Raw genomic sequence first — 26,859 nt, 5'->3', positions numbered from 1 at the left:
GATAAGACTCATGAGCTATTTAAATAATATTGAATGTCTTGGCGATATCTGCTGCGCTCAGTTTCGAACTTCTACAGAACTGTACAACGAATTCCCTACTTGGTTACCTACGCATCCAATATTTTACTCTGGTTCAGATTCACGTTTAAGTACTGGCGTAGCTAGATAGTCTGGTAGCGGGTGCAGACTTTTGTCACCGCGTTCAACACCCCCCACCCCCACCCCCCCCCAATGAAAAAAAAATTAGCTACTTCGCAAACAGTTTTTTATAGATGAAAACGTATAAGTAAAACGAATTGAAAAACATACTCAGCTTAACTTATTATTAAGGAAGCTGAATAAGTAACTGAAGATCTCCTTAGTGACAGATGACTACTACGTAGCTTAGAATTTCTTCCTTCTTTCTAGACTGCAAATTTTGAAATTTCCTTATCAATACTGATATCTTTAGCTAGACTTTTTTCATTGAGTAATTGCTAAATTAGACAGTCTTGCTTGGCTCACAGTGGGCCCAGGATAATTCTTAATTAATTTTACTTCTGGAAAAATAATTCTCTTACATAAGACACAAAGTTAAGAAAAATCTTAGCGCCAAAATAAAGTTGGAACAGTTTCGGAAAAAAATCTTATTTGTCGTTAAATTTGTGTAAGGAACTGTCTTGAGGAATCTCATGACAATTGTCAACTGATTTTTGTGTAATCGTGGGAAGTTTCGTTTCTGAAGTTTTAATCAAATGACTAGGACCTGAAACAGCATCTGATATACCGCTACGATGGCTTGTAGAAAGCCCTCGTTGCACTCAACAGTGAGCTTCTCAGTTGGTGGCATTCTGTATAGTATGGATTGGAAATGCGAGCTCGGGAACCTCCACATAGCGTCCCTCAGCTCTTCTACCTGTCAGGCAAGGTGATTAGTGGACCCTTCCTCGACATTTTCTGGACGCAAATTTCAATGGGCGCAGTTTTCAGTACACCCTGTCAAACGTCTCCATCCATGAATCACAGAGGAGAGGTTTCGATAATTAACACAGGAAAAATGCGCATACTCCAGTGATCAGAAGACTTTCGTGCCTCTGACGACCTAATTTCGGTGACCAGAACTGCTTCTATCATCAGGATGGCTGGGGCTACATTGTTTCCAAAGGATGGTGTTATAAGTAATGTCAGAAAGCATTTGCTCCCTAAATATTTGTCTCTAATTATAAATGAAATATCTTGGTATAAAATAATTCTTGGAACTGCAACAGTTCAAAAGTTAAGATTTCGAAACTACTGAAGAAGCGATAGCAGCTTGCAAATGTGTGCATCAAAAACTTCGTAGATCAAAATTAAGCCAAAGATCATAATTTTCCATTCATCTTCAGTGTGAATTTGTGAGGAGAGGAGATACGGAAAAGTTATAAGAAGTTACAGCCTGAAAATGTAGAAGTTTAATATTTTCGATATTATAGCTTAGCTTCTTAAGTCTGGTGTTTTTGACAAACTGCCTATTGGCTTCTGTCTCGGGTTCTTCGGCCGACGTTCATGTAATGATTTTTGCTTTCAAAGTGCCCCTCTTTATTTGCGTCACAAGTGGATGGTGGAAAGTGACAATGCAGAAGTATCATTACGCACAATCTTCCTAAAAGGAAGAAAGGAACATGAACTTCTCGGTTTCTTAAAACTGTGTTTCTCTCGGATTTATCTTCTCAGTATTTAAACTGAATATTTATTTTATGTTCTTGTATATGTTGCAATTAAATAGGTCTTAAACTTTCCTTTAAGCACAAACTTAGTGACGGTACCTAAATCTAATGTCGAATTTGGAACTGAATTCCCACCCAAAAATGGCAATTATTATTTTCTAATTGAGTACGTAATGATACGCACTTAAAAGATTTGATCAGTACAAAAGTGCTGACCTCATTTGGGCCTATAATTAAATAGCGAAAGTGAAAATTAACAGTGTGTGATGGAATGTACTTTAACGTTGGCGCTAAGTTTGTAACACAAGAAGTTCGTAAAGCGCTTTTTCCATCAGAATAAAATAAGTGTTACTCTAGGCTAGGCGATGCATAAGTGTTTGAAGTAGAAAATGTGTCATTTGCATAGGCAGTAGTACAAGCATTGTGTCAGCTGATCTGTTAAGAAATAAAGCCAATTTCACTGACTACTGGTATTTCAGAATGAAAACTGTGATTTACAAAAGAAATTCGGGCATCTAAAACATGTTAGTAATCGAACATAGGAGTGTCTGCTTTGCATGTCGGTGCCTTCCTCAAAGCTACCATCAGGCTGATCCAGGAAGCTGAAAAGTGTCTTACCGTTTAACACGGAATCGAAGCCGTGATTCCACTTGACATTTTAAGCAAAAATGTAGTTTTGTCTTAGTGGAAGCAGAGGCGGTTATTATTGTAGCACGTACTAACGATCCCTTGCCACACTACCGTTATAATATTCTTAAAGTAGTGGAAAAAATAGGCCACTGATATGAAATGGTGATTCCGAACGTTTGGTGAATACTTTTTGCGTAATTTTATTTTATTAAACCAAATTTTACGTATTACAAATTCGTACAGGAGCTTTAAACACGTGTTTCACTCTACTATAGTTTTTTTGTGCATTACATGTTATGAACTTGCGCCACAATGTAATCGACAGGTTTGTTCGACGCACGGAAGAATGTCTCAGAGATGCTGGCGAAACTCAACTTCACAATTCCACATGTGATCGGAACCGGGCAGAGGCCGAAAAACTTGTACAATGGCAAGCATCCTCTGCCACGCCCTTTACATCGGTTTGTAGAGTATAGCTGTAGATGTAGACAAAAATTGATGTACATTGTTGACAAAGCTCGACTAAAATCGTTTAGTGATGATATACCCTCGCACCAAACGGTGTTGTAAGGAAGTTATATAATGCGTTGAGAAATTTGTCTTATCCGGCGTTACAAACTTTGTAAGTTTACATTTTACTTTTTAAAGTGAGCTTCGATTTAAAAAAATCGTGTCTGTTTGTTAGAATCAGTGCCTGCAATGGTGGGCAAATATATCAGGTCTACTTCCCGAAAATTCGAAGGTTGACAAAAGGAGGGCGAGAGTAAGAATTCCATAGTCATCTGGCCAGTTTGATTGTGTACAACGCCTAAGTACGCACTGGTCCGAAAGTTTTACTTCAGTTTCATGATGGAGGACTTAGCGATTCGTAAACAGTGATGATGAGTAGTGTTAGCGTCTTGAGAAATGCTCACTGTTTCTCCTACAGTGTTTCAAAAATCAAGATGCCCTGCATCTTTTATGGGACGTTGCCTTCACATACCATGAGGAAGTAAAACATTACATAAAAAAATAGGAAAACGAATTGTATTGAAAAGGGGCCTGGCATTTCATCAGTTGTACGGGCGTCGTGCGACACTGAACCTGTCATGGGTGGAAGTTAACGTCTAGTGTCACAAAAATACTGGGATCCTTTGGAATCAAACTCCGCACGTAGATTAGCAGTAACCGACCGACTTAGCGAGCTATAATCTGGGATAGCAGTGTGGAGATATTACCTGAAGGTACAGGTCGTTCAGTAAGAATGTAGACGTTTTCTCAGTAACGAAAAAACTAGAAATGAGCTCAACATGTTCTGTTGCAGAGAACGTATTCAGCTCCTTAAAAGCAGTGGCCTACCGGAGACGGACCGCTGACAGGAGACACGGATAAACGTTTTCAGTACGTCGTATCTTGAAGCTATCATATGTTGAAACAAAGACATTTTTAAATGTGAAACACCAAAGCTGCTGTTTATATACTGGCTGACTATATTCGGGCATCGGCCATTTTCAGAAGCTACGTGATTGTATTTAGAATATGTTTGGTGTGGACTTCAGTGTATCCAATAACTTCATTATCCACCATGAAATGATCCATATGAAAAAGGTGGAGGAAGAAGTTACAATAACACCAAAGATAAATAAATCAGCGTTACACAGTGTAATCAAATAAGAACAAATTGTCCTTTGTATATAAAATATCGTTGTGACGTGGATCACATCATACAGGTTACTGAAAATATGAGATACATTTAAGTGTGATGACGTAAATAGAACTGTCCACATCTGGGACCGATGACTTAGTTGTTTGGTCCTTCCCCCAAAAATCAATCAACCAACTCTCCACACCAAACATATCCTAAATACACTACTGACCATTAAAACTGCTACACCAAGAAGAAATGCAGATGATAAACGGGTATTCATTGGACAAATATATTATACTAGAACTGACATGTGATTACATTTTCACGCAATTTGGGTGCATAGATCCTGAGAAATCAGTACCCAGAACAACCACCTCTGGCCGTAATGACGGCCTTGATACGCCTGGGCATTGAGTCAAACGGAGCTTGGATAGAGTGTACAGGTACAGCTACCCATGCAGCTTCAACACGATACCACAGTTCATCAAGAGTAGTGACGAACCAGTTGCTCGGCCACCATTGACCAGACGTTTTCAGTTGGTGAGAGATGTGGAGAATGTGCCGGACAGGGCAGCAGTCGAACATTTTCTGTATCCAGAAAAGCCCGTACAGGACCTGCAACATGCGGTCGTGCATTATCCTGCTGAAATGTAGGGTTTCGCAGGGATCGAATGAAGGGTAGAGCCACGGGTCGTAACACATCTGAAATGTAACGTCCACTGTTCAAAGTGCCGTCAATGTGAACAAGACGTGACCGAGACGTGTAACCAATGGCACCCCATACCATCACACTGGGTGATAACGCCAGTATGGCAATGACGAATACACGCTTCCAATGTGCGTTCACCGCGATGTCGCCAAACACGGATGCGAACATCATGTTGCTGTAAACATAACCCGAAAAAAATGACGTTTTGCCATTCGTGCACCCAGGTTCGTCGTTGAGTACACCATCGCAGGCGCTCCTGTCTGTGATGCAGCGTCAAGGGTAACCGCAGCCAGGGTCTCCGAGCTGATAGTCCATGCTGCTGCAAACATCGTCAAACTGTTCATGGACCCCATCTGCTGACTCAGGGATCGAGACGTGGCTGCACGATCCGTTACAGCCATGCGGATAACATGCCTGTCATCTCGACTGCTAGTGATACGAGGCCGTTGGTATCCAGCACGGCGTTCCGTATTACCCTCCTGAACCCACCGATTCCATATTCTGCTAACAGTCATCGGATCTCGACCAACGCGAGCAGCAGTGTCGCGATACGATAAACCGCAATCGCGATAGGCTACAATCCGACCTTTATCAAAGTCGGAAACGTGATGGTACGCATTTGTCTTCCTTTCACGAGGCATCACAACAACGTTTCACCAGGCAACGGCGGTCAACTGCTGTTTGTGTATGAGAAATCGGTTGGAAGCTTTCCTCGTGTCAGCATGTTGTAGGTGTCGCCACCGGCGCAAACGTTGTGTGAATGCTCTGAAAAGCTAATAATTTGCATATCACAGCATCATCTTCCTATCTTTCCTATCTGTTAAATTTCGCGTCTGTAGCACGTCATCTTCGTGGTGTAGCGATTATAATGGCCAGTAGTGTACAAATATGTGGCTTCTGAAAATGGCCATTGCTCAAAAATAAACAGCACCTTTGGTGTTAGACATTTTTAAATGTCTTTTCTTCGTGAAGGTATATGGCGGCGGTCGCCCGGCGCCCCTGCTTTCGCTGTCAGTCAGACCTGTCAGAGCAGCGTCCAAGTGTCACACGCCGGCCGCGGTGGGTCATGTGGTTCTAGGCGTTGCAGTCCGAAACCGCGGGACTGCTACGGTCGCAGGTTCGAATCCTGCCTCGGGCATGGATGTGTGTGATGTCCTTAGGTTAGTTAGGTTTAAGTAGTTCTAAGTTCTAGGGGACTAATGACCTAAGATGTTAAGTCCCATAGTGCTCAGAGCCAATTGAACCAATTGAATCCAAGTGTCACAGGAACTGCCTAGCGGCTTCCTGGCTTGCGAAAGCAACCGTGGAATGTTTACTAACGGAAAGGGACTGCGAGCGTCGCGGTTAACCTTGGCATGGCAGCAACAGCAGCAGCAACAACAACAACAACAACAACAACAACGGCATCACGGCGCAGCGCTGCGCAGACAAGGTATCGACCGGCCTGGGCTGTGCCGTCCGCAGACAAAGGAGGCGAGCCGAGCGGCGGGCTAGGCAGCGCGCAGCCACTGCCGGCAGCGGCGGCGGTCGTTGACCCCGCGCGCGCCTTGTTTACATCGCCGAGCCGGGCACGTGGCCGGGCCGGCTCGCGGCGCATCTCCGCGCTTATTGGCGTCGCTATCGGTTTCTGCTGCCACTCCACATTAGCGGAGCCACCTTGCCTAACACGGCCGCAGCGGTTAGTTTGGACCGTGCACACCATATAAACACCTCGTTCCCAGAGCTTGTAACACCACGAGGCCGTATTGTGTTTTTATCTCTCGTTCTAATCTCTGGAAGTGTTTCAAGTTGGCTGTCAGGCGCGTTGTTGTGTTCATCTAGCTCTACAGCCTGCGTAACAATAATACAATTTCGCCTGCCCGTATACGCTGTGTCACGACAACATACAGGTTCGTGGGAATGCTACGTCTGCTATCCACAATACTGGAAGAAAAACTTGCTGACAAATACAGGAGGACAGTAAATAGTATTGTTACCTTTCATAGCAAAACCTTTTCCATGCAACAGACTCCATTCCCTAAAATAAATATAAAATGAATATGAAGTTCATTGGTGTCATTGAGACTGGACCTACAGAAAGCAAAAATCCGTGATTAAGCCACTACTAGCAAGTGTATATAAAGACAAGGCTTTATTGGTAAAGAAATAAAATAAAACAAAACTTGAATTACCAATTAGTGGGAATATGTAATGTGGTCCGACGAGTCTACTTTTGCGCTGTTTACAACCGCAGGTAGCTGTTCTGCACGAACAGCACCAGTAACAGTGTTCAGTTCTAACTTTTTCCAGTCGTACAGCGTAGTACATGTTCTGCATTGCGTATGGAAATAATATCCTGAACTTCAGCAGATGATATGACTACACTGGAAGGAAAAGTAACTTGTAACGTGCATACAAACATTCTGTGCTCTGAAAGGAAAAGTAACTTGTAACGTGCATACGAACATTCTGTGCTGACGGCATTGTTTCCATCCTGTACTGATGTCGGCAATAGGTGCAGAGATCGAGGTGAGCTGGCGTTGTTGACAGCGGGCGACCACGACGGAACCGAGCTACAATGCTTTTTTGTCTCACGATAGCGGTTGAATGAACGAGTGACGTCGCTGTGGTGTACGCCAATTCGGCGGTTAACTTCCCAAGCTGACAACCCCTCTCGTCGTAAAGTGGCAAGAGCGCCGTCTATACTTGAAACGACCTTTCGAGACATGATAGCAAACTGGACAGCCCTTAGCGAGGCTGTGTGTGTTCCCCTATTCACGACTGGAAAAACAGCGCAGTCAATAACTAAACTAAACTGAGACTAAAGGTTTAATTTTGCCTCCGATACACAGGTGGCTGTACGTTACGTTGTGACTTTCTATTGTCAAGAGTATCGAGAAAAAGGTTCGCGATTAAAAAAAGAAAAAAAGAGAGAGAAGCGTAAGCTACACAAGTAGTATGAGTAGTACAAAACTTGTTTCGAGAAGTTTATCTCACGGCTGTCGAGTGATCCTGTTGATAAAATTGCTCTATCACACACTTCCGCGGACCCAAGAAGTGAGTGCCTACAGGTAGAGGCCACCTGGAGCCGGTGTTAAGCGTGCTTCAAGGGAATTGCGGAATACAACGCGGCAGCTCCGCAGGTAGCGATGTGACCCAGTTGGCGATGCCGCCGCGTGCGGCCGTGACCCCCCTCCCCCCATATGAAGCGGCCTGAGGGCGCGATCGATGCGTCCCGGGCTGCGCAGCCTGCAACAGGCTGCAAGCGACTCTCAGCTGCTACACGTGACGCAGCCGCTTTGTGTTGGCGAACAGGTAGCCAGCGCAAGCCCCATCCACAACTCTCACAAGGAAAGGATTTCGACCCCCAACTCTCCTCCGAGGTGTTCCCAGATTTGGTGGTTTTCCTCGTCACAGCCAGTGGACGGTGCTGGGCGAAGAGAGGAGGGACATGATGATGATGATGATGATGATGATGATGATGAGTAGTAGGAGGAGGAAAGGTCCACTAATACTCGTACCCAAATTCCGTAACTTACCCTTCAGGCTCTGGTTCTGTACCGAAAATGGTAACAGAAATCAAAGAAATACAAACATTCATCTCAAACAAAATTGTACAATGGCAAAATGTAGAATAGGCAGAGTGCACTTATCCGAGTGTCTTTCGTATCGAGTTTAAAAGTTATAGTTAGTTAAAATATCTTCTGAATAAAATTATTGGCAACTGACACTCCTTATTACACGCCTTTTTTTATTTTAACACTTCTTCGTCGCCCTTCCTTCAGAGTACTTAAGACAATAATTTAACTTTCTTAAAATTTTATAATAACAACAGTAATTGCCACATTCCTACAAAATGATTTACCGACGTGTTGTGGCGAGTGGCCAAGAGAAAGTCGCAGGGCTTCTGCTAGCTGTGGAGTTCTCTCGCTGGCGGTAGCTGCAGTTTTGGTCAAGTTGCCTAGTGTATTGAGTAGATAAAAGTTGACGAGTCGGTGTGAACCGTTGGCAACAGGTCAGTCTGGACTGGGCTGCACGAAGAGAGCCAGCAGCCACACTCAATGCTATGCTGCCACATTGCCCTGTGGATAGTGCGGTGGAACGGCTGCCGTTGTGGGAGCCGACTATGGAACAGCGATTCCCACTGCATGAGGCTTGTGGCCGGAAAGAGAAATTACATCTATATGATATGTGTCTCTTCCCTTCCTCCCTGTGGCGCACGACACTGCCTTAATTGAAGAAATCCGACCTGGCGACGTGGAAAACACAAACAACACATCCTCAGCGATTTTGTTATGTGGGAACAAGGCCATAATCTAAAGCATGTGTTTATGTCTATTGTTTCGTCTCCTAATGCTGGAGACATTTTAATGCACTTTAATGAAGCAGTTAGGATTTAAAGGTACAGGACTTCTGCGTCCAATTCAACGATCTGGAAACAATTCGTGGAGACATGCTGTAATGCTTCGTGCACTATGGGCTTACAGCCATTATGTTGGTACTAGAGGGCCTCCTAGTCTGCAGAGAAACATTTTCCAACATCCGTGGAAGATGGTCTGTTAGGAGGCTGTGATACTTGGGCGCATTCGGTGTTCTCACTATGAAAAACAAGCATGAGTTGATGGTTCACTTTCTCTTCATAGACGTTCTTCATGACTAAAACAATGAGGATTGTCAACAGATCAGTAGTAATTGTTTTGGCAGTTTACCTGACTGTGATTGGTAAATGTGGGTTCATAACCAAACAAGACATATGTTACATCTGGAGTATACTGTGTTAATGCCCATGTACAGAAGTTAACACGATTCTCATAATCTTTTCTATGCAGTTCTTGACAGAGAGAGATGTGATAGGGATAGAACCTATTCGTAGGACATTTGTCTGACTCGTGCCACTTCCTCGGGCGGTTGTGTGGGGGCTAACGTGAGGATCAGTTGCAAAAGCAGCAATAAAACTAATTTCCCCCTCTTCCGTCTTCACTTGTTTCCTTCTGTTACATTGTCTAGGTGTCACACTACAACCTTAACGTAACTGGTTGAAGAAGTTGAAAAATAACTGCCGAGATGGTTGGCGTCTGTGACACACATAGGTGTGATTCAGCACTGCCCCTCACATGGAATGGTTTGCATCTGAAGGATGCAGTATCCATCATAACCCAGTGGTTTTCAATGTGTTTAGTAGGCCCTTTTTTCAGAGTAAATCCATTCGAAAGACAGAGGTGCAGAATAAATGTAATTACAGTTGATACAGCAACTGGTATAACGAAGTACTGCAGCTTGGACAAAGCCCAGGATATTAAAATACATTCAAAGATTTCCATCAAAAGCCTTGTAAATAAAAAAAAGATGAATTTCTCATGTCCATTCAGGAAAATGAGAGGTAGATGAAATTTCAGTAAAGGTATTGTGCGTATCAGAACATCACATGGAAATACTAAATATGAAGAGTCCTTGTATTGACAGTTTACAGTCCATCGTCGGGAAGTATCTTGAACATCATAAAACATTTAGAAACAGCTTTAATAAGTTTATGCAAGATTAACTGGAATTATGCACCTGAGCTTTTCATCCTCAAATTCAGAACCTACTGGTACATAAATTGTTAAATTGATAGCGAAGCTAAAATTGATGGTGAAGCTACTTGAGATTGATGTTGACCTAGGCTGTGTTGAGAAATACTCTCTGAAGAATGCAGGAATTATCTGAGTAGGACAGAAATCGGTAGATGTGATGTATATGTACAGACTAACAAATGACAGTTTCAGAAAAATTAAATGCTTTATTCAATAGAAAGGGTTTCACAAATTGAGCAACTCAACAACTTATTGGTCCACGTATGGCCCTTATGCAAGCAGTTGTTTGGCTTGGCAGTGATTGATAGTGGTTGGATGTTCTCCTGAGGGATATCATGCCAAATACCGTCCAATTGGTGCTTTAGATCATCAAAACCCAAACTGTTTGGATGAACGTGATCATAATGCTCCAAACTCTCTCAATTGGGGAGATATCCAGGAGCCACGCTGGCCACCATAGAATTTGGCAAGCACGAAGGCAATCAGTAGAAACTCTCGCTGTGTGCAGGCAGGCATTATCTGGCTGAAATGTAATCCCATGGCTTGCCACAGAGGGCAACGATATGGAGTGTTGAATATCGTTGACATACCTGTGTGCTGTAAGGGTGTTGTAGATGACAACAAAAGGGGTCCTACTATGAAATGAAATAGCACCCCAGGCCATCACTCCTGGTTGTCTGGCCATATGACAGACAACAGTCAGAGTATCCTTCCAGTGTTCAGGATGTCTTCAGACACATCTTCATTGGTCATCGGGACTCAGTTCAAAGCGGGACACATCACTGAAAACAATTCTACTCCAGTCGATGAGATTTCCGGCCAAATGTACTTGTTGGTGTACAGAGGTCAGTGGTAATGGGCACAAGGGGCACTGTCAGCTCCGTCCCCTTCCTGTCAGCCATCTATTAACGATCCTTGTGATTACTGAAGCACCTGTCACACATCAGATTGATGATAATGATGAATCCGGGGCTCTGAGTGCCTCTCTGACGATTGCTTGGTCTTCATGTTCTGTTGTCTCTAGTTTGACCGCTTTCTTCTAGACACTACATTCTACAGTGGTTCATCCATTCCTGCCAACATCATCAAATAGTGGGGTCGCTTCTATTCAAACATCAAGAAATTCGTCAAGTACTCCAGCTGACTTCTTTGAGCCCAACAACATGTCCTCTCTCAAATGCTAACATCTGTGTATATTACTCACACATCTGTCTGTGAGGCATAGCTACTATCGAAAAGATTACATGGAGTGGGATTTGCAAGTACTTTATGCCTGGTATCAACTTGTCCCCTGTATATTAATGTGTGACCAATTTGCACAACTCTTTAATGATCTCTCTCTCTCTCTCTCTCTCTCTCTCTCTCTTTCTCTCTCTCTCACACACACACACACACACACACACACTCACACACACACACACACACACACATGTAGCTGCTATTTAGGAACATAAATTTATAGACATACAAATGTGATCCATTTTTAATATAATGATCATTAAATTCTATCACCTTTGTACTTTTGGGTGCCTAGTATGTGTTGTAGAATTTTTATTTATTTTTTAATGAGTGCCAAAGTAATCAGCTTGGACCATATTTACTTGTGGTAATTTAACCCTATTTATGAACTGACAGGATATTTTTGTTGCAGGCAATCCGGACAACAGTGTACCACTGCACCTGGCCTGGCTGCCTGGCCATGACCACAACCTGTGCTGCCATTGAATCCCATGTCCGAAAAGCACACCTTGGGTAAGTTGTTCCGTTCCAGATGTGACTTCTTGTTAACTGAATACATCAGACATGTTATTTGAACTATCATACGGTTGCTTACTACAAATCGCACACTAGTTAGATATGCTTATTACATCCTATAAATAGTAAAGAGAAGACATTGAACTACTAGACTGTGACATTTTTTAGTGCTCTGAAGATTTATAAAATGTCACAGCTCATATGAAAACAAAGTGATGTCATGCTCAGACCAAACTACATTCATAATTTCTCAACATTTCATAGAGTACACAAAAATTCAAGTAGATTTGCTAATGAAAACATAAGACCAAACGAAACTAATTGTATGATCTCTCCTATCTGCAGGGACTGTCTGGAAACTGAAATGTTCTGCACCTGAGCTTACATGTAAATTTTTAATCTGAAGTAGGTTGCTCTTAGCACATGGTGCTGAGCTACATGTAGTTCACAGAGTCTGCACAAAACAGACACTGTGAACTATATGTAGTCATCTAAGAGCTCGTATTTTAGGACCACGGCATTGTGCTGTATGCACTTTATTATTGACACTCACAGAAGTGATATGCATAACCTTCTGAAGAAGGGCACCAAGTGTCCACAACCAGTACAGAAATTAAATTTCTTTTATGCAACTGGTTGCTTATTATTTTGTTATGATATATTTGTTTATTTTTAATAGGTATTTAAAATATTGTCACATTTACCAATTAAAATGTATCAAATGTTTGATGATCTTTCTCCAGTCCCATCCAATATGTCATATGGTATAAGCATTTGAGTTCATATGTTTGCCTACAAATTAGGCCCACAAGACATAAGTCTGTGTAACTTTTCGCAGAGCTCATTTAGAACCAGTTACGGAATTTTCAAATTTTCAACTTTCATACTGTTTTCAAATCTGTTGAACTATATAAAATACAGAGGAACACATTTGATAAGTCCACTGTTTTAACATAAAAGTACATACATAGTATTAGGCCAACTGGACATTTGTATTGACTGATATCAAAAGTTAAGGAATTGGAACAAATATTACAAAAACTTAAGCAAGAAAATCATTGCGGTACTCTTGCATATAATGGCACAGCTCTGTAGTTAAATGATAATAATAACAATAACAATAATAATAATAATAATAATCTTTTTATAGTCTATGTATGACACATTTTTATTATTTGTGAGTTTATTATGGATTCAAATTTCTTGTTGATCAAAACATATATTTAAGCCATTAAAGTAAACAATCTAATATCACAAAACATAAGTTTTTATTCACATTCCCAACTAAACCTTTATCTGTATTCTGTAAACCACAATAAAGTCTAAGCCAGTGAGTATATTAAATGGCACTGATATTTTCAATATTAAAGTTGATGGAAACTGAAGTATGGTTGAGAAGCTAAAACATGTCGATTGAAGCTGACAAATGGGAAAAGAATGATTTTTAGAACATAGCTTTAATCTCATTCATTGCTAAAATCATTACTCCACGTATTCTCCTATTAATTACAGGAGAGTACTTTCAAATATTGATAAAGATGTTGCTAAGACCTCATATGTAATGTAGTGATGAAATGACTATTGCTTTGACCAGTGGATAATCTGAAAGGGACTACTGCTGGTGTTTCAGCACTTACTTTCAATTTTGTTTTGGCAATGTGTAGACAACTGCCCAATAAAATACTGCTCATTACACATTTCATGCAAAGTTCACTGTCAACTGAAAATATTGTTTTGTTTCAGTTACTACAAACACAATGAAGATTAAAGCAGAATTTTAAGCGATCATTCGATAGAGTAATCCCAAATTAGTCTTGTGCAACATTCTATGTAGAGATATGTATTAACAGGGACACTAAAAAACAGTAATACCTTTGTTCAGCACACCTTCATTTCCTGACTTAAGCTTGTCTCGTGTGCCTCCCTTGCCTGTACCGTCTACTACTCCATGCAGCAGCACTACTCAGATGCTGCTGGGGTATTGGTTATTCATTGTAGATAGTAGTCTCTTCTAAGTAATGCAGCTTTTGAAATATATTTTCTTTTAAATATCTTTTCTACCTTTGGCAGACGACAAAATGGACCAGAGAATGGCAAAGACTGGGATCATGAGGAAGAATTTTACTACACAGAGGTAGAGATTGGGCTACATGCATCATCACCACCTACACTGTCACACCGTGACATGGCGCGTCCACCCTATGAAGGTATGAAGCTGTATTGTATTTTGCTCTAGAGCAATTATGTTAACCTAGCAGATATTTACTGACCAGGCAGAATGCATATGCATATTGTTTCATATGACTAATTAACACATAACAAGTATGTGTGTGTGTGGGGGGGGGGGGCATAGTGAGGTGGGGAGAAGAAAGAAGCTAGTAGTGGCAGTAGTTAGGGTAAATGAAGGTGCAGGACAGAGACTAGTAGAGATTAATATAAAGAGAATTATGGGACAGAAGAATGTTTCAGAGGGACAGTTTTCACTAGTGTAATTCAGAGTAGATGGTATAATACTTTACAGCATACTCTACAACTGGATGCTCAATCTTGCCCTTGCTCACAGTTTGGTTGATGGTTACATAAAGATTTATGCAGATTTTACTACATGATTTGGCTTCTTTCACAATATGGACTGTCTTTGATAGATTAGTATATAGCAATGGCATGAGTGGAATAGGATGTGTTGAATTTATGCATTGAACAGCTCTTGCACATGTAGCATTCACAAAAATTATTCATGTGTCAATGTATTGCAAGCAGGTTTGGTGTAAGGATAGACTATTATGTTTTGTAGTTAGGAGAGGGACAGAAATGCTGCAGATCAAAGGCAGAAATACCAAGGGCATATCCAGCAAATGCTCAGGAGGGGCTACTACCCTCGCATACAAGAAAGGAGGAGGAGGAGGAGGAGGAGGGGAAAACATATCTTTACAAACTGAACTCCAATCCTACCCTGCTGTAAAGGCAAACGTATAAATTTTGTATCAGTTAGAAAAAACCAAATCACATAGTTGGTACTGACTTGCAGCAGTCATTTCTCATGAATTTTCAAAAATATTTCATCATTCAATGTGAAACCAAGTTGTCTCACTCCCACCCTCCTCCTCCTCTCCCAACTGAGATACTGGGTAGGACTTTGAAGAAAATCATCTTCAATGATGGAAACTGAAAAATAATTTACATGCATGCCGAGTTACTCCAGAATGGCACTGCTGCATATAGAGCAGAATTATCAAGTGGGGCAGGGGGAGAAGAAACAGAGTAAAGATTAATATAATTTCATTTATAGTCATATGATGCGTCTTGTTTGTGACATGGAAGTTACCTGTAACAGTGACAGCGTGAATGAAAGAATGACTGGGTGAATGAATCAGTTCGAAAATATTAGTAGTTGATTCTAAACCTATAAGTTGCATTACTATGACATTTCAAATGAAAGGTGTGATAGGGAACTGAAATGTTATAATACTAATGAATCCCTCCTCACATGTCTCTCGTAAGTGACGAACAATCTTGTTTTCATATCAGTTAACAGATGATCACCTTATCAGATTGAGTCACAGAAATCAAACTAAGATTTTATAAATTACAGTAACAAATGTACAGTAATGAAATACACTTAATATTTGTAGGTATGTTATGGACAGAAAAGTGTAAAGATAGTTTTATTGTTAGTATTTTTTATTTAATGCTGATTATGTAACTTTTTGCCATCAGCACATATCTTGCGTATTTTAACTGATATTTTTGGGGGAAAAGGTTTAGTAATCCACAAACCAAATTAAACATTAGGTTTAAAATTATTTGGTGCGTTATTTTCATCAAATGAAAACATAGTTGAGATATAGAGAAAATTAGTTTGTTCAGCACCTAAACTTACATTGCACTACATGTAACTACAAATAAAAGTGCTATTTTGTATACTTTTAGTTCTTGCTGTTTTACTGATTTTTCTGAAACAACAAAACAAAAGTATTCAAGAAATTAAAAACAATATTGTATTGTATTTGTTGCATTGCTTTAGTGATGAAACTCTCTTACAGACCCAGAGTACCAAAAACAGTTGAAGAATGGTTACCACAAAGCAGGACCCATCAACATTCCTGCCGGCAACTATTCTTCATCAGCATCATCCTCACCGGTAATTTATTAAATCACAAAAGTATATATTACATATTGTCTCATAGTTGATCGTAGCATCATAATACGTGCTAAAAAATTTCTGTTAATACATTTTTAAAATTCGTGCAAGCTAATATGTGAGAAATCAATATTTTTCTCACATTAACTGAGAAAAAGACAAGATGAAATTAAACATATTCATACAGTGTAAGATACAGAACGCATTCTTGTAAGGTAGTGTGAACTACACCTGGGTTGAATTAATGCACTACATTAATGACTGCTTTTTCTATCATACTGACCAGTATGAGTAAGATTTTAGTCAGTTTCAGGCACCCATTTAGGTGAATACCACACACAATTCCCAACTTGACCTCAGAAAAACAACCCTGAAACACAAACAGATGAATGGAATATGTTACTTATAGACTGATAGTACACACACAGTGTCTGTCTTGTCTCCTCCTCCTCCTCCTCCTCCTCCTCCCCCTCCTCCCCCCCCTCCCTCCCCAGGACAGTCCAATGGCATCATAAACAGTTTTGGCATCTTCATAAGTCATCAACTGATCTGTTTAAAATGAAAAGAAGTTAATAAAATTCTAGGAAATTAAGTTACAGAATCAAACTAGCTTCTGTACACACACACACACACACACACACACACACACACACACAGATATGCTACATAATAACTTGTCAAAATAAAATTGAACAGGCCAGGTGAGCTGCTTGCAATGTAAACGTATTTGGATTCTGATTTGGTATCACAAATATAAGATTAAAAATACGAAGTATAAAATCGAGAGATACACGCTTCTCAAATCTGCTAGAAGCAATCACACAATCAGTGTTATATTGTGTATATTTTTAATCTTATTCTTTCAATTTAAAGAGTTGCCAACTTAAGACTATTAACTGCAGCCTTCAGTTCCAGTAATCAGAATGCAGATATGTTTACAATGTGTGCTCCTCCCTGGGCCTGTCCAGTTGCACTTTGAAAAAATACCATGTAATGTATTCAAATGTGTATAGTCATGTATAGAAGTTATTTTTATTTTGTTATTTAGCTTGCTAATACTCCACTATCCCTCCTTTTTTTATTTATTTTGAAACAGATAAACTGATGATGATTTGCTAAGAAGCCAGCACAGGTTATAACACCATTTGTGTGATCTGAAGCTGAAAATGCAATACCTAACTTTCCTTTCCTTGGGTTAAGATGACATAATAGCTTCATAAAGGTCTTCTAGCTACAGCAGGTACAGGATATGTGAGATCAAATCAGGTTTTACCAACATTTTTACTAGTCTTCAATTTTTCAGTAATTGTACAGGCAAATAAACACGAGAAGGTCTGTTTTAAAACTGTGTTCAGATTTCTTGTGATGTCAGGTTTTTATTTTATTGGTAGCATTCAGATTATAAGTAACTCTCATTTATGCTAGTAACCAAATATGCAGCTTACTTTCTTATTTTTTGCCTAGTTTTTAAAATGTCTGTTTTTATTCACTTTCAGAATTCACCTCTGAAACACCTGAAACTGAGCCCTCGTTCGGAGTCCAGTTTTCCCACATCAACTACAAGCAAATTATTATCAGGGAGCCCCACACGCAAAATGCGAGGAGAAACAAAGAAGTGTCGAAAAGTGTACGGGATGGAACATCGAGAACTGTGGTGTACGCAGTGCAAGTGGAAGAAAGCGTGCACACGGTTCGGTGACTAAATTTTAAAGCTGTGAACTGGTTCAGAACTGCTGAGCTTCAGTATTAAAGTGCACTTTAAAGTGAAAATAAAACAGATTTATGGTACATTTTTGCCAATGAATTACTGTTTTGACAAAGCACAAATTTTATAATTGAGTCTTTTATTACTGCCTCGATGATTATAGAACGCACTTGTGATGCTTTCACAGTGGCTGCAGAAATGTGTAAGAGGAGGTCTGTGTTCACGATGTGAACTATCTTCCAGGCCTTTGGGTTTCAATTACAGTAACTGTAATACAGAAAACATTTTTTTAATTGGTGTTCTGCATATTCATTCTCATCAAAATGAATTGCCTAGTTGAGATCTTGGGTGTGATTTAATATTTTCAAAGGCAGAACACCTATGGTCTGGATATGTGAATACATATGGAGCAAAAAAGTTATTTATGTTATGTCATGTTAGTGATTTTGAAGGATTTATAATGAATTCTTACATTTTCAAACAATATTTGTTATTTTATAACAAAGTGTACAGATTTGTTAATTTGTATGCTCAGTTCTGTGAACAGGCTGTAATATATTATATTTGAACTTGAGGGACATTATAATACAAATAAATGATTCAAATGTTTTTGAGATACTAAGATATCTCTGAATGACCTGATGTCACTGCCCATTTAATTCCGTGCCTGTGATTGTATGAACTGAAAGTGATATTAAAGATGATTTTATACATTTTTAAGAGATGTACTAAAATACAGAGAGATACTCTTTGACAATGTTATAAATTTAGCACTCTTTTAAACATCATAGGAACAAAGAAAAATCACTACTATTTCAGATTTTTTTAAAAAAATGTTAATATTGTCAAAGAGCTGTTTTTCAGTTGTGCTGCAAATGCAGATATTTTTAAAAAATATAGTTGTTAATGATGTTATTGCCAAAAAACTCAAATATAATGACGCTGAACTTCAGTTATTTATATATTTCCTGCATTAATTAAGTTTCCAGGTGTGATCCACAAATACAGTCCATACTCGTTTTTAAGGACTGAGAGAGAGGAAGGAAGGAAGGAAGGAAGGACGATGGGATGTGGCAATATAAAGTGTCTGATGTGGTGCTGACAAAATTGTTCTATGAGTTTTCACTCACCCTGTACATGTACTGATCCTTTGTGTTAAAATGTTATAGCCATTAAAACAGTTCACAGTATCTGGATACTTAGGGTTATTATGAATATCCTGTTCACTTAAATTCAGTTGCAGTTATATTCTGATGTTATCTTAATGTGTATTAGTATCACAATGCTCCTAAAAGTAAAGTGTGGTTGTTTACTGGGTGTCTTATTACTAAATGTTCAGCATACACTCATTAGTACCTGTTTCTTTTGTCAAATGGCATACAGTTATCAACTATTATCTTAAATCACTGTGCTTAGGTAGTACATTTTTCAAGAAACACTTCCAAATATTAATTTACATATGGTTATGATTGATATCCTTGTGGATACATTATTTAAAAACCTTATATTTTAAATGTTTTAGTCACTTTTCACTCAGTGCCTCATACTTTATTTCAGTGGAATTGCCAAGAAGAGGGCTATGCTCCTGTATTGTAATATGTGATAACTGTCTAATTGCTGATGTTACATTTTGTATTGTAACAAGTAAAGATGGACAGAAGAAAATTGGATAAAGGAAACAGAACCATTACTGGCAGAGAGAGAAACAAGTTTTTAATTTCTTTCTATCAAATAGGAACTGAAATCTTCTGATAAGGGATATGGAATGAACTTTGGACAAAATTAATATTGAGGAGCATCAAAATAACTATTTCACACCAAGGCAGACATTGAGAAATGGCTCATTCAGATAAATATTTATAATGTCAACATATTCATACTTCTTAAATTTTGAATCACTGTAGTTTTTTCTCTCTGATATCCCTTAAAGACATCATTTTTTCTTCAGTTTTCATCTCTAAAGAGTAAACTTTTCCCTTTCAAAAGTATGACATTTGGTTCTCACTGTTGGAATGTTTTTACCGATGTCTCATTGTGTCCATTCTCTCTGATACGGCAGTCTTCTTTCAGAGAGTATCTGATCATTATCTTCAAGCTAGGACTCCCATGTATGTGAAGGATGCTATCTGCATACTAGTTTTACATAAAATACAAAGTGTTAACTTATTCACAAGTAACTCGAGGGTTTCAGATGATGACTACACAAAAACTGCAAGGCATACATAAAATACACATATATTAATGTATAGAGCAGTCCTCCAAGTTGTTAACTCATATTATAGGTGCTCACTATATGCACCACTTATAATGCAACAAACATCAATACCTACATGCATGTGTGACAACAACTGCCTGCTCTTGAAATCTGTTCAGTGAGTTGCTTATCTGCAAGTGTGAACTAGTTTGATGCACCCTATTGGTGCACTCTGTTCTATAACAGTTCTCTGTCCTACATTATGAACTGAAACTTGGAGAGATACCCTATCCACTGGTCTGTGTCATTTTTATGTATGTTTCATAATGTTGAAACAGTTGCCTTCTGAAACCCAGAGGTACTTATAACCCTTGATTCAAGAAAAAGAGTATTACTATTTAAATAATACTGAAAATGATGACATTACTTTGACACAGTGGATTTTATAATATGAGATTATTTTATAACACAAGAGATGAGTAGACAGTATTGAAATATTGTAATTAATTTTGCTCATTACATATGCCAAGTAATCATAATAATCACTAGCGATGCAACAAGGATGTTCTAAAACCATACAGATTTCTCACTCAACAATTTCTGATTTACATCTCTAACAATGAACATAATATACAAGTATTTTCACTTCCTTGAGGCTGTTGCTTAGCGAAGATCTATTTGATTAGAAAGCTTTTCCAGAAATCCAGTCACCATTTATTTTCTTTAGTTGAGTCTTTCAGAAAATGTAATGTTGCCTTATGCACTGTCTCACACAATTTGATTCTTTGGCAAATAGTTGTTTGGATGATTTTATGTCTCCACATTTTTAAAGACTTATTATCTTCCATTTATTAGTTGAGAATACACAATTAAGATCGTGCTATGGATCAGGCCCACTCTTACCTGCTGTAGACTTGCAATATCTGATAAAGTTTAGTAGTTATTTAGAAATGAAGAAAGAGTGTCTCATTTTATCATTGATAAAAGCAAATGAGTCCACATTCAGTATACTGTAGTTGTGTGTGTTCTTTTCTTATTTCCCTTTTTTACACCCCTATTCCACTTCCAATGAGCAGAACCTAATTGTATACACAATAGTTTGGATCTTGATACATGAAAAAGACAGTTGTGAGGATCAGTGTCTGAGGTTGCATTAGGATATGGGGGTCTAGTTGAAGAAAAATTCTGACTGTGTGAAATCTGTATTTATCTCTGTTAACTGAACCTGACATTTCCTTTTTTTAAATTTTGCTGCTAAACTATAACATGCTTAATGAAACAAAACATGGAAACCAAAAATTATGTTCTAAAATTATTTTTCAGATTGATCTGTTTTAATTCAGCTGATTGTAGAACAGTCAGTGACAGCAGTACTGATTTATTTAATATAAAATGGGTTCTGTAATTCATACAGATTGCTACAACTAAAGCAAAATGTGCTCAGCCAAACAGGAAGGAATTCATAAATCTTGCCTCTAACAGTTTTAAGAAAATCCCTATGCAGCCCAGGTTGTCCACGAGTGCCTTAGGAAGTGTTGCCTTATATTTTTCGTTTTTGAGTTGTGTGGTCAGTTACACAGAAATACCTGAGTATAAAGGAATATGAATATTTCTTTGACCAGCATTTTAAAGTAATTTTGCTTAACTGACTTAGGCAGCAGCGGATATTGTAAAAAAACATTAATAAACATATCTTACTGTGTGGTTATTCATATACATTTAATGTAACAGAAGTGAAGAGAATAAGTTCCTATTGAGCTGTAAGCTGAATGTCAGAAATGTGCATCATTTTTATGTCAGTTCAAACTGTCTGTTTGTAAACAAATGCACAGGAGCTGGTGAGCTTTCTGTCAGGGCATGGACCTTGCAAGTTAACTGACTGTGTTAAAGAATGAGTGCACAGTACTTCACAAAAGAGAAGTGCAGTATTGTTGTGAAGTGTAATATTGCAACTTATCTATTATGTTAGGACTCCGAAGTTAGCGTTAATGGAATGAGGACTACAGCTCATCCACTTTAGATACCAACTTAAATTTTCAACTATGTGAAAACCTCTGTAGAAGGCCATTTCAAATTTAACTGCTGTTTCACTTCTTTCTAGCTTTGATGAAAAACATGTCACTGTACCAGGAACTCACTGCTGCTTGATGTAAAATCTTATCCCTTTGATGCAATATATTCTTTATTATTGACTGATATGATTGTAAAGGTATGTGAGTAATGGGGATTGTGAACGCTATTGAGTCACAAAAATGTCTTAACAGTAAAGAGTAGTCAGTTGTGTGCTTTTCATTGCAATACGGCGAAAGATAGTTTGACATTCCTAACTCCCCACCCCCCCCCCCCCCACCCCCCCACCCTCCTCCTCCCAACACTAAATTTTGAGGGGGGAAAAAAGAAGATGAATTGAATCTGTAATTTATAGGTGATTTTTCTTGGGCATTTGTTCCTGAATGCCTTTTCAATGAAGGAATATTTTCTGTATTTGGGTTCAGATTCTCCTTATTTAACATTTGTAATTGTTTTCTGTGTAATTATCTTATTTCATTGTGTAATTGATGCATATATATATATATATATATATATATATATATATATATATATATATTACTCATAATTAGTAATTTATGAAATTTCTCTCTCTCTCTGTATCACTGAAAAGTATGCTTTTGACAATTAGAAAAGAATTTAGGTGTGGAACTCTGTTGTGTGTCAGTAGTGGGTTATAAGTCCTATCACTACAACATTTTTGCTTATTGTAAGCTTCACACCCCAGAATTTAGTACATCCTGTTTACTCATGGTGGCTGTAAGAAGCAGTAGACTATAATGAGCAAATTTTGACATTGCAGTTATTTGCTTGGTAATCTGTAACTTATGTTCTAACACATTATTTTCTATTTTAAAAGTTTCTGTTGCTACTCAAAATTTCTTTTCTATTTGAAACACACATCAAAATAAGAAGCCAAATTTTAACAAATCCATTTTAAAACTGAAAAAAATTATTGTAAATCCTTTGCACTGTTAGTCTATGTATCATATCATCTACAGTTCATGAATTCTTGTCCAGGTCCCTTCCAATGATTTTACACTTAAGCTTTAATTGCATTTTAAGCTGCCTAAATTTTGAATGTTGAAACAAGTGACGAGTGAATCTGCTGTAAACCATTCGTGGCATCTCTTGCTCCTTCTTGTTGCTGAGAAGTGCTCCGAGAGAGTGTTTTATGTTCCTGGCTTCTTCATGTCTTGTAAATATATCTCATGATACTCGCATAACTTTCTTACACATTTGTATCTAAAATTATGTTACATAGTCTCAGTATAGTAAAATTTCGAGCACAGTTTGAACAAGAAAACAGACAAATTATGTTTCAGATCAGATTGTATTCAAAATAAAAAGTTTGTAAAAATGAAAGAAAGTTAGACAGAACATGAGATGGATTATCTTTATTGTAGAACTTTCAATGAGGCATGTGTGTGTTTCTCTCTGTGACAAATTCATCCAATGAAGTTGTTATATATTTGTGTTTAAAAGAAATTTATTTTCTGAAGTCTGCTACCTTATTAATGATTGATCTCATTTTTATCTGAAATTATATGCAGACAAAATGTAAAAGTACAATTATGGCTCAATAAAAATGTTTTTAGAGTTAGTCTTACAGCAGATGATTGCTAATTTTTTATTGGCCTTATTTAGTGTTAACTGTTTTAGGTGGCTTCTACAAGCAGTAATATTAGGAAGCAGTTGACAGTATCTGAAAATGATACTTCATCACTGGCTGAAAAAGATTTAAACAAATAAGTAAAATAACAGTAAATGCACTCTCTCACTGCTTTTAGTATCAGCTAGTAGGGTCAATCAGGTATACTATCCTTGGATTCAAACATGGCCGAAGAAATAGAACAAACGACAGTTAACATGCTTCAGTAATCAATATATGTCATCTGCCACTATACATGCCAACCAGTTTTGCAGACCCCTCTTCGCCACAGACTTCTCTTTAATTATATTGGCTTTCGAAGTAGCAAAGAACAACGTCTACATAAATTTTACAAGGTACACAGTAAGAATTATTCTGTCTAAACAGAAGGTACAGCATTATGAACATGACCTTCGTTGACACTGAGAAGTTACATACAGAACTGAAAACACAGAAATGCAACAACCCCAAATGCCAATAATAATTATAGAGACTATATCAAAATTTGCTGTATTACTATTTAAATTTCAGTTCCAAAACATCTTCCTTTGGAAAAACTAGAGGAAATTTCAACATAAAAATGTCTGGTGAAAGATACTAGTGCTTTTGAAAGTGCAGTAACTTTTTTTTTTAATGAAAATGGGCAGGTTCACACAACACTATGTGCTCCTACAGGAACTATGAGGTTGTTCAGAATGGCTCAACCTTATGTATTTCACACCACAACTGGTTGGCACACAGTAATAACATATCTATATGTTTGTGAAACTCTTCATATAATGTAGGTTTATGACAGCATACAATTTACAATTGAGTAATGGTGTGTACAATCTGAGCAACGGATTTACTTATTAGTTGCTAACTGGCTTTTTTAAAATTAATAATCAGAGCTTATTGCTATGTTTTGAACAAATATATAACTAAGTAGACACCAACATTTATGATGAATATATTTACTTGATTGTGTAATATGAGTGTAAATGTTGATATATAGGTTATGCAAGTGTATCCAGGCTTAAAATGTTTTTGCATACTGAACCATAAGTTCCAGACTTCTGGAGCTCAACTTTCTATGTTAACTTATATTTATACAATAAGAATAAACATAAATTGTAAAGTAAAGTTATATAATTTGATTTTCTTTTCTCTTAGTAGAAAGTGTGAGAGTAAAAATATAGATTATGTCACCAGACCACAAAAGTACAATGTAATGTGATGAACTCATTAGTTAACATATTAACCTACTCCTATTACTCTTCTGTCTGTTCTGACATATAAAGAAACAGGCAAACCATGTGCTTATTGTTATGCATTCACTGCCAATATGTTGAAAGTCATCTTGAATAAACAATAATATACTTCATAATTTTGATGACATCTTCAATATGAAACTATTTTTCCAGTAATATTTATGAATGTCTGGAGAGGCTTGCAAGGTAAAGGAAACAATTATGTGTAGGCGTGAATTTTTGAAGGAAGTGTTTATTATTTCACTGAGACTATAAAAATAATAGTTCTCTGGAGGACATATAATATTTTTAGTTTGAGGTGCTTGTCTTGCATGCAGCTTTCATTGAAAACAGAAAATTTCCTTATATAATACTTGTTGATGTACCAGCTACCAATTACTGGGCATTTTAAATATAGGTTTGGAATAGTGCATGACGAGGACTGCACTGATCATTTTTATTCTCATTAATAACAGCACAGCTCTGTAGTCTCAATACACTATCATCAGTTTTAATTTTTTTGTTGTCTCAGGTCACATAAATGGTATCATAACTACTTTTGACTTAACATCACATCATCAGATGACGTGTTTATGACAGAAAAGAGAAAAACAATAAAATATTAAGAAACTGAATTACAAATTAAACTAACTTCTGTACACAACTGTACACACTTCAATACATTATATAGTGACTCATTAGCTGAAGAGGTCTGGAGAGGCACTCAGTATAAACATACCTGCACTGTTGGAACTGAAGGATAGAGTTAGTTATGTAATAGTATAAAAATATTCAGTTGCAAATATAAGTTAAAAAAGTAATTTGTTACTAGTTTTCACTTTGAGAAGCCCTTTTCTTAAAATGAATTTTGAATTGTGAATATATTTAATCTCACATTTGTGATTTAAGAGTTAGCAGCCTTTATATGATTACACAATTAACTGTAGCCTTCAACTCAGAGAATCAGGCATATATCTATTCACATTGCAAAAGTCTCCATGTGTCTCTCCAGTTGACAAGTTACTGTGTAATGTGCACAAAAGTTAGTTTGATTTGTAATTTAATTTTGTAGTATTTTACTGTCCTCCTCCTTTCTGTCATTTTAAATGGATTGTCTGATAACGACTCAATAATAATTTGAAACTGGTTATGACACCAGTTGCGTGATCTAAGGGTGAAATAGGTAACTGAAAGAAAAAGAAAAAATTACAAGATGGTCGCTATGTTTCCCTAAGGCGGTGTTTTTAGCCTGTGCATACTTTGTTACATTATACACATGTGGGTGTATGCACCACTACAACTATACTGCTAAACTGTTTATAGAGTTTGAGATGAGAAATGAGTACTTTCCAGAATGTTGGCCAGATGAAAGAATTTATAACAAGTGAGCATAATTTGTAAGCAAGTTACACAAGAAACCTTACTGTTGCCCAGTAATTTAACCATAAAATAAGTTTAATAGCTGTATCTGTAATTCCCAAAAAAGTTATTTTGTAGCTAAACTTACTCATCTATTTGAAGCTGCTAAGTTTGCAGAAATTTTAGTGTTACATACAAAAAGTTTAAATATTTCCCAAAGTATCTTTCTGAAAATGTATTCACAAAACAGTAACTTTTCTACAAAAGCAAACTATATTATTTTAATAAGTGACAAAAAGAGAAATATTGCATTACATCTTATTGCAATTAATATACAGTAACTTATTGTCACTGCAGCATTTCCCTAAAATGTAATTTACTTAGAATATAAAACTGTGTGTGTGTGTGTGTGTGTGTGTGTGTGTGTGTGAGAGAGAGAGAGAGAGAGAGAGAGAGAGAGAGAGGAATTATTCAATTTCAGACTACTCAATTTCACATTTTATTAATTAAAGAATGTTGTTGGGGGAAAGAAGAGAACTATGTCCAGAGAGTGGAATGTTCTGATTTAATGAC

The 26,859-nt window shown here is 37.7% G+C and overlaps 1 protein-coding gene across 2 annotated transcripts in view; it reads left to right on the top strand.

Annotated features, from left to right (window-relative positions):
• LOC126237006 (zinc finger protein 395) overlaps positions 1-19,116 on the top strand; it is a 525,392-nt gene extending 506,276 nt beyond the window's left edge. For both annotated transcript variants that reach the window (XM_049946732.1, XM_049946731.1), the window contains 4 exons: positions 11,855-11,955; positions 14,029-14,165; positions 16,002-16,099; positions 17,596-19,116. In XM_049946732.1, the coding sequence (XP_049802689.1) occupies positions 11,855-11,955; positions 14,029-14,165; positions 16,002-16,099; positions 17,596-17,802 (543 nt within the window). In that variant the 3' untranslated portion in view covers positions 17,803-19,116. The remainder of the gene's footprint in view (positions 1-11,854; positions 11,956-14,028; positions 14,166-16,001; positions 16,100-17,595) is intronic.
• The last annotated feature ends 7,743 nt before the right edge of the window (positions 19,117-26,859 follow it).

This window comes from Schistocerca nitens, chromosome 2 (assembly GCF_023898315.1).
Source record: "Schistocerca nitens isolate TAMUIC-IGC-003100 chromosome 2, iqSchNite1.1, whole genome shotgun sequence".
Classification (NCBI taxonomy): Eukaryota; Metazoa; Arthropoda; class Insecta; order Orthoptera; family Acrididae; genus Schistocerca; species Schistocerca nitens.
This window is presented reverse-complemented; position numbering and strand designations above follow the sequence as displayed.